At 38.8% G+C, this 9,385-nt stretch overlaps 1 protein-coding gene across 1 annotated transcript in view; it reads left to right on the forward strand.

Annotated features, from left to right (window-relative positions):
* The window catches only part of LOC107571173 (epidermal growth factor receptor kinase substrate 8-like protein 3), a 13,203-nt gene extending 7,158 nt beyond the window's left edge, over positions 1-6,045 (forward strand). The window contains exons 9-19 of the mRNA XM_016257462.1: positions 982-1,084; positions 1,164-1,237; positions 1,409-1,483; positions 1,557-1,702; positions 3,397-3,559; positions 3,638-3,669; positions 3,762-3,858; positions 4,144-4,248; positions 4,331-4,416; positions 5,714-5,846; positions 5,922-6,045. Of these exons, the coding sequence (XP_016112948.1) occupies positions 982-1,084; positions 1,164-1,237; positions 1,409-1,483; positions 1,557-1,702; positions 3,397-3,559; positions 3,638-3,669; positions 3,762-3,858; positions 4,144-4,248; positions 4,331-4,416; positions 5,714-5,846; positions 5,922-5,951 (1,044 nt within the window). The 3' untranslated portion in view covers positions 5,952-6,045. The remainder of the gene's footprint in view (positions 1-981; positions 1,085-1,163; positions 1,238-1,408; positions 1,484-1,556; positions 1,703-3,396; positions 3,560-3,637; positions 3,670-3,761; positions 3,859-4,143; positions 4,249-4,330; positions 4,417-5,713; positions 5,847-5,921) is intronic.
* Positions 6,046-9,385: the final 3,340 nt, after the last annotated feature.

The following is a 9,385-nucleotide window of genomic DNA, read 5'->3' on the forward strand; positions in this document are numbered from 1 at the left end:
CTCTCTCTCTCTCTCTCTCTCTCTCTCTCTCTCTCTCTCCCTCTTTCTCTCTCTCTCTCTCTCTCACACTTTACACATTACAGTTTTCTGAGAATAGAGTATTGAAGTGGAGATGGCTAAAACTGCAAGCTAACCGGTGTTTTCAGAAAGCAAGCGCGTTTATCCACAGTGGAGATAGAGCGCGTGCACATGGTTGCCAGGTAGACATAAATAAGTAGCACGCTTAGCAGATATTTCTGTATTGTGCAAGTAGGAAGCTCTGTTTTGAGCATTACGTCTCTTTATATCAGGCAACCCCGGTTGTGTTCCTCTGCGGCCAGATTAAACCTTGTTGTAGCCTATATATGCTCTATTCATTCTTTTTTAGAAGCCTTGCAATTTTCTACTCCGTTTTAAACATTGATCTTGTATTCAAATTAAGCGCGGTCCACTGCTGCACACGTGCTGCAATATCGATACTGGGACAGCTGTATCGATACTCGTATCGTCAAATCTCTGTGACGATACATCGTCGTATCGAACACAGCACTAGTGTAAACACATCTAAATGCCACTTCAGATGCAGCTTCTGTGTTTCCTCTGCATTGCAAATATGAATTTTGTTGATTCTGATTTCATTTGCTTGGTAACAGCCCAAATGTCTTATTATTCTAATTCACTGATTAAATGTAAGATTTTGACTCAAAAGCTGATGAAAAAAAGGCTTTGTAAAGGTAAAAATGCCCATTTAAACTTATTGAAAAAGTTTAATTTCTATCAGTGTGAATTGACCACCACACAAAATATGAAGAATATCAAAAACTTTAGGAGTGAGTTCAACTGCAACATATCAGCAAAATATCGTCTAATTATCGTTATCGATAAAATCCCAGAAAATATCAAGATATTTTTTTGTCAATATCACACACCCCTAGTGTTGATGACAGAATAATGCAGCGCTGATGTAAAGATGAGAGATTATAACCGTTCGTCTGTGTGCAGGACATCCTGAATCACCTCATTAATGACATCGAGGCCTTCGCAGGCCGACTGACAGCCGTCGCGTCAAAGATGGACAAGAAGAAAAAGAAGAAGAAGCATAAGGGTGAGTGAGAGGACTGGTGTGAGTGTATGAGCTGAGCTGATGAAGGCTCTGTTGACGTGTGTGTGTCTGTTTGCTGTAGCTGTGAAGGGAATGCCGTCAGAGGAGCAGTTCTCCGTCTGTCTGAGGAAAATCAAGATGGCCTTTAACCTGCTGGTGCGTCAGACACTGTCCGTTTCATTTTATATGATATGATGGAACTTATGTCTATATATTGAATAAATGTATATTAAACATGTTAAAATATGTTATTTATATTATATGATATATTTTTAAATGGTTTAAAACTAATAATAATAACAATGTCAAACAATCTGTGCTCATCAGGCCAGCCTGCAGGGGAAGATTAACAATCCCAGCGCCGCTGAACTCGTTCACTGTCTGTTCTCTATACTGGATCTGGTGAGATGCGTGTCTGCTTGTCTGTCTGTTTGTCTGTCTGTGGTGTTGATCTGACGTGTGTGTTTGTGTGTAGGTTGTGTTTCACTGTAATGAGGATCTCCCTCCATCTATCGTGGCTCCTCTCTTTGAGCCGGAGTGTGTGATTTTTCTGAGCGAAGAGGCGACGCCGGAGGAGGATCATCTGTGGCAGTCGCTGGGAGATGCCTGGAACATTCCCAGGTAAAACACTCAGACTCACACACACTCAAGACTCATACACACTCAGACTCACACACACAGTTTAGACTCGCACACAAACACAGACTCTCTCTCTCACACACACACACACACACACATACACACACACACACACTTACACATTCAGATTCACTCACAAACACACTCAGACTCGCTCACACTCCAGACTCATACACACTTAGACTTACACACTCAGACTCAAACACACACACTCATACTCAAGACTCATACACACTCAGACTCACACATAGTTTAGACTTACTCACAGACTATCTCTCTCTCTCTCTCTCTCTCACACACACAAACATTCAGATTCACTCACAAACACACTCAGACTCGCTCACACTCCAGACTCATACACACTTAAACTTATACACTCAGACTCAAACCTACACACTCGTCCTCAAGAATCATACACACTCAGACTCACACAAAGTTTAGACTTACACACAAACACAGACTCTCTCTCTCTCTCTCTCTCTCACACACACACACACTTACACATTCAGATTCACTCACAAACACACTCAGACTCGCTCACACTCCAGACTCATACACACTTAGACTTACACACTCAGACTCAAACACACACACACACTCGTACTCAAGATTCATACACACTCAGACTCACACACAGTTTAAACTCGCACATAAACACAGACTTTCACAAACTCAGACTCGCACACAAACACACTTACACATTCAGATTCACTCACAAACACACTCAGACTCGCTCACACTCCAGACTCATACACACTTAGACTTACACACTCAGACTCAAACACACACACACACTCGTACTCAAGATTCATACACACTCAGACTCACACACAGTTTAAACTCGCACATAAACACAGACTTTCACAAACTCAGACTCGCACACAAACACACTTACACATTCAGATTCACTCACAAACACACTCAGACTCGCTCACACTCCAGACTCATACACACTTAAACTTATACACTCAGACTCAAACCCGCACACTCGTCCACAAGGATCATACACAATCAGACTCACACACAGTTTAGACTTACACACAAACACAGACTCTCTCTCTCTCACACACACACACACCACACACACACACGTACACATTCAGATTCACTCACTCACACTCAGACTCACAAACACAATCAGGTTCATACACAGTTTAGACTCTTTCACACACAAACACACAGACTCACACACAAACAGTTTAGACTCACACACACTGACTCACTCACACAAACACACTCAGACTCGCACAGAGATTAGACTCTCTCACACACACACACACACACACACACTCACTCGGACTCACACAAACACAATCAGACTCAAACGCAGTTTTGACTCTTTCACACACGAACTCACACATTTACACACACAGTTTAGGCTCACACAGACTCACTCAGACTCCCACAAAGTTTAGACTTGCACGCATACTCACACAATCACACATTTAGACACACACACACACACACAATATCACACATTTAGACACACACACACACACACTCAGACTGACTTAAACACTCTCAGACTTACACACACAGACTCAGAAATGTGGTTTTGCATTTACATTTATTCATTTGGCAGATGCGTTTATCTAAATCGACTTACTGTTGAGGAATACAACAAGCGATTTATCATAAGATTTGACATTGTGTTTTTGTGTGTGTGTGTGATGAAGCACTAAGTGGCCGGAGGATGATGATGATATTCCCACCTTCACGCCGTTGTTTGATGACGGATGGGAGCCGCCAGCCATCAGAAACCCAGAGCCAAGCGTCACAAACACGAATGCTAACACAAGCAAACGAGAGCCAGCTCGAGTGCCTGTGACACGACAAATGGTATGAACAGACCGGACACACGATCACATGATCATCCTATCATTCAGCTGTTTTAATGCTCTCTGTTTGTTTGTGTAGAGCAACAGACTGCCGCCGGAGCCTGAGGACAGGTACGGACACAAGATACACACATCTGAACACATAAGACATGTGAGATGTGCTGCCATACGGCGAGTGTGTGACACTGTGTGTGTGTTTGCAGTTTAGAGGAGTTACCGGTGAGCTTCATGAGAGCTGTGTTTGATTTCACAGCACGAAACCCACGAGAGCTTTCCATCTGTAAAGGTGAACAACTACAGGTGAGACACAAAACACACACATCAAACCTGATACAGACTCTCAGTTTGAGTTTACCGACTCAATAAAAAAGGATTGATTTAACATGTAATAGAGAGATAGAATGTGTGTGTTTACACTACCAGTCAAAAGTTTTTGAACAGGAAGTTTTTTAATACATAAATGCGTACATACATTTTTCTGTGGACCCCGGCAGCCTCTTCCAGACTCCATTTACAGGAACAAGCTTTAATGTCACTGGTGAGGAGTGTTTCTAACCGTGTGTGTGTGTGTGTGTGTGTGTGTAGTTGTTGGACATGTCTAAACAGTGGTGGAAGGTGAAGAATGAAAAAGGCCAGATCGGTTACGTCCCAAACAACATGCTCCAGCCTCCGCAGCAGCAGGACAAACCTGTACGTATATCAGTCGTGTTCACCTGTACATCTGATGATCATGATGTTATCACAATCACGAGCGCCGCCTCCTGACCCACAGGAAACCCCATCTGTGCCCACACTCACCCGAAAATCACGACCCGAGGAGGTGCGGGCCTGGCTGGAGCACAAGGGCTTCAGCAAAATGTGAGCAAAGCCACACTATACACTGCACTATGTGTGCAAAATAAGCAGCTCGTGACCTCATTGTGTTGCATGTTTATTTCAGTAATTCAGTTGCATTCTGATATTTTATTCTGCAGGCAATTTTGCTTAAAAATGTTGCATTTGTCAGTCTGTGTGAGTCAGTAGTGTTTCATGCATCGTTTATAGAAAAAATGCAGTTATTATTAATGAGTGAATTATTATAATTATCATAATTATAGTTATTAGAATAGAATGTGGTATGCATGCAAAACCACCTTTTTTCCCCTAATGCAGCATGTTTAATTTAGTGACCTAATATTCATGTTTACAGTGACAGTTCATTTAGAGGTGAATAAATAGTATTTTTTATTTTTTTTGCATATTTAATCAATTTTGTGTAAAATGTCACTTTCTGTGAGTCAGTATTGTTTTATGCATCATTTCAAATAAGCATTTTAGGAAATATTGATGAATTATTATTAATTAATTAATTATTGTAATTATATATTTATAGTTATTATAATGTATGAATGATGCATTTATATGTAGTATTGTTATGTATAATAAAGTAATTATATTTTTTACATTATTATTAAAATACAGTGTGTATATAGTAATATGGATGCTTGTTTTTTAATATATTTTTAAATAAAAAAACTAGCAAGTTTTACATTTAATTAGATTTAAGTTAATAATTTCTTATTAAATCATGTTAATCAATAGCTTTTTATGCAGCATTTCAAAGAAGCTTTATAGTATATTGAATTATTATTGCGTGAAGTATCAATTTTATATATTTTTTAATGTAATATTCTAATTGTGTAATATTAATATTAAAATATATAATTACAGCACCAATTTTTTCATATATTAATATATTTTTTTATTTCAATTATTTAAGTTTATTTCAGTTTAGTTTGAAATTTAAATGAATAATTTCTTATTATATCTCACACACTTTTTTTTACTTTTTATGTCCCATTTGTTTTAATTTCTCTTTCAGCACAAATTGCTTTATTATAAAACCCAACGTCCATCAACTGAACATTTTTTAAATCTATATTATATATAAATGATTCTAGCATTATTGTATACATAATTAAACATAACATTGCATAACATAAACAACAATACATAACATTATAGTGTCATTGTACTTGTCTTTTTTTTTCACTTTTTCATGTGATCAAATAATGAGTCAAAACCAAAAAATCTCGACTAATATGTTGATTCAAGTGCATTGCATTGTGGGATATGAGTATTAGCATGCAGTATGTAAATCTTCTGTGTTTGTCAGTACGGTGCGGTGTTTAGGAGGCGTCAGCGGCTCGATGCTGCTGGGAATGACGCGTGACGAGCTCAAGACCGTCTGTCCGGAGGAGGGAGGACGCGTCTTCTACCAGCTGCAGAACATCAAATCAGCCCTGGCGGTGAGTACATCACCACCCCCATCATCATCATCATCATCATCATCATCACACTGACCTCATCTTCACTCTCTCCAGATGGCCAGTGAAGTGAGGCCGATGATCTGAGCCACAACCAGATGCTGAAGAAAATGACGCTAAATAACTAAATATGTATGCTATTTCTGCATTCCGGTTCCGTTTGGACGTTTTATAAAATGGTCATAACTTATAGGGGTCATATGATGTTGCTAAAAAGAACATTATTTTGTGTATTTGGTGTAATGAAATGTGTTAATGCGGTTTAAGGTTAAAAAAACATTCTTTTCCACATACTGTACATTAGTGTTTCTCCTCTATACCCCGCCTTTCTGAAACACGTCGATTTTTACAAAGCTCATCGGTCTGAAAAGCGAGGTGTGCTCTGATTGGCCAGCTATCCAGTGCGTTGTGATTGGCCGAATACCTCAAGCATGTAACGGAAATGTTACACCCCTCACCATACTTTGCGTTGCGTTGCATTGCATCATGCCGCGTAAACATAAAACTCTTGATCGGAGAAATGACAAACAACAAGTGCTACTCTACTGCCCAAAACTCGCGTTTGAATCATCAGTGGCAACGAAAAACACAGCGTGAGCGTGAGGGGAAGCCCCGTCTTAGCGTGCGCTGAGGCCGGGATAGAGTGAGCTGAGGCGGGCTGGACTCCGCTTTGTCCACGGTGAAAGTTGATGTATTTCCTCAGCGACCAGCACGGATCAGCTCTAGGCATGACGAAGCGGATATCGTCCTCTTTTGGAAGACCAAACAAAGTAGTTTCGCTTTCACAACGAAGCACACAGCATCTTTACGACATGGCGGCGGCGGCAACAATACTACAGCGAGAATAAAAGTTACGGCTTCTTTCTTTGCGTGAACACTTTTGGGCGGCATTATGCAAATCTTCCCACACAGTGATGTAGACATGTGGGGGCGTGTTAGAACGAGTCGTTTTAGGTAGGCGCGGTTGACTCTTAACTTTTATAAAGAATATCTCTTTGGGTTTGAGACTTTAGTCTTTGCAACTTTACAGATCTTCTTTATGCACCAAGAGCTTGTAACACTCCAAAGAGAAAGGAACAATTGAAATCGCATCATATGACCCCTTTAATATTTTTCAACTAAAGCTATATTGTATTTGATCAGCAATTTGAGTGAACGTATTTTCACATGAACACATTTCACCATGTTATTCCTACATTTACGTTTGAAAAAAACTGAGAAATTCTTTGACATTTAAAATGACTAATGAACCAGACCAAAAAAAAACTATGATGCAAAATGTATTTATATTTTTGTCAATATTGAAGAAAAATTTAATCTGAAAATATCATTGCATGAAATTTATAAGAGCACGTAATCTGATAATTATCAGTATTAACCCAATGAAATGAACAGAATCTAATTAAATTCACAACTCTTGATTGCTCAAGAACACTCCATATTTATAAAACCTACATACTTATTTCTAACAAAACAACATAAATGTTCCTCTGAATGTTCAAAATAAATTCATTTTACTTGCATATGAAAAAAGTGACCAGTGTTTCACGCTGCAATGGTATGTTAATACACGTACATATTCATGTGTTCAGAGCTCGTGCAGATACTGTCAAATGAAATTCCAAGACTTCTCAAGCACAACTTTTTTAGATTTTCAAGGACTACAGATACACACACACATACATATTATCCAGGGCTCTCTAAGGTGCTGTCATACGGAGGGAAGTTCTCTGCCGAGTTCATAGCCGTCTTGAGTTATACAGGGTTAAATGCCACTACCAGCCAATCAGAAATTAGAATGGTGTCGTTTCCGTGTAAATTACGTGATCCCGCTGCAAGCACGTTCGTTACTAAGCAGCATGGATGCGAGCATTTTTTAGCATTTTGATTTTATGATTCCTGGACGAAATCACTTGCCTGTGATCAAAGATAGTGAGAGCTGATGCAGAGAGTGTTTGAACGAACCAAAGCTAGGAACAGTTTGGCTCTGGACGCAATGCTATCATTCATAACAGTGAAAATAGCACAGTGCTTTTAGTGGGAGCCCCTAACCCTGGCATCAAAATATGCATCAAACACAAAACACCTTTCATAAGCTTTAATATGCTTACTCTCTTTCTCTCACACACACACATAGCTTGACTTTGAGACTTTAGTCTTTGCAACTTTACAGATCTTCTTTATGCACCAAGAGCTTGTAACACTCCAAAGAGAAAGGAACAATTGACATCGCATCATATGACCCCTTTAATATTTTTCAACTAAAGCTATATTGTATTTGATCAGCAATTTGAGTGAACGTATTTTCACATGAACACATTTCACCATGTTATTCCTACATTTACGTTTGAAAAAAACTGAGAAATTCTTTGACATTTAAAATGACTAATGAACCAGACCAAAAAAAAACTATGATGCAAAATGTATTTATATTTTTGTCAATATTGAAGAAAAATTTAATCTGAAAATATCATTGCATGAAATTTATAAGAGCACGTAATCTGATAATTATCAGTATTAACCCAATGAAATGAACAGAATCTAATTAAATTCACAACTCTTGATTGCTCAAGAACACTCCATATTTATAAAACCTACATACTTATTTCTAACAAAACAACATAAATGTTCCTCTGAATGTTCAAAATAAATTCATTTTACTTGCATATGAAAAAAGTGACCAGTGTTTCACGCTGCAATGGTATGTTAATACACGTACATATTCATGTGTTCAGAGCTCGTGCAGATACTGTCAAATGAAATTCCAAGACTTCTCAAGCACAACTTTTTTAGATTTTCAAGGACTACAGATACACACACACATACATATTATCCAGGGCTCTCTAAGGTGCTGTCATACGGAGGGAAGTTCTCTGCCGAGTTCATAGCCGTCTTGAGTTATACAGGGTTAAATGCCACTACCAGCCAATCAGAAATTAGAATGGTGTCGTTTCCGTGTAAATTACGTGATCCCGCTGCAAGCACGTTCGTTACTAAGCAGCATGGATGCGAGCATTTTTTAGCATTTTGATTTTATGATTCCTGGACGAAATCACTTGCCTGTGATCAAAGATAGTGAGAGCTGATGCAGAGAGTGTTTGAACGAACCAAAGCTAGGAACAGTTTGGCTCTGGACGCAATGCTATCATTCATAACAGTGAAAATAGCACAGTGCTTTTAGTGGGAGCCCCTAACCCTGGCATCAAAATATGCATCAAACACAAAACACCTTTCATAAGCTTTAATATGCTTACTCTCTTTCTCTCACACACACATAGCTTGACACACATGCTCAGGGCAGGTTCTGAAACCCTATTGTATGTGTACAGTGTGTGCATTGAGCACTGCTGTTCAGGTGGCTCGTTTGTGGCCAAATGTCTTTTTATTTTTGATACATTTGTATTTTTGAAATACATTTCAATTACTTTGTTTGAATGAATTTGTCTTTTATCTTATTTACTAATTGCTGTCAATTATGAACAACAGGTAAAACCTGACCTGCTAGCAAAAACTTGAGAGAA

This window comes from Sinocyclocheilus grahami, unplaced genomic scaffold (genome assembly GCF_001515645.1).
Source record: "Sinocyclocheilus grahami isolate Dianchi unplaced genomic scaffold, SAMN03320097.WGS_v1.1 scaffold1556.1, whole genome shotgun sequence".
NCBI lineage: Eukaryota > Metazoa > Chordata > Actinopteri > Cypriniformes > Cyprinidae > Sinocyclocheilus > Sinocyclocheilus grahami.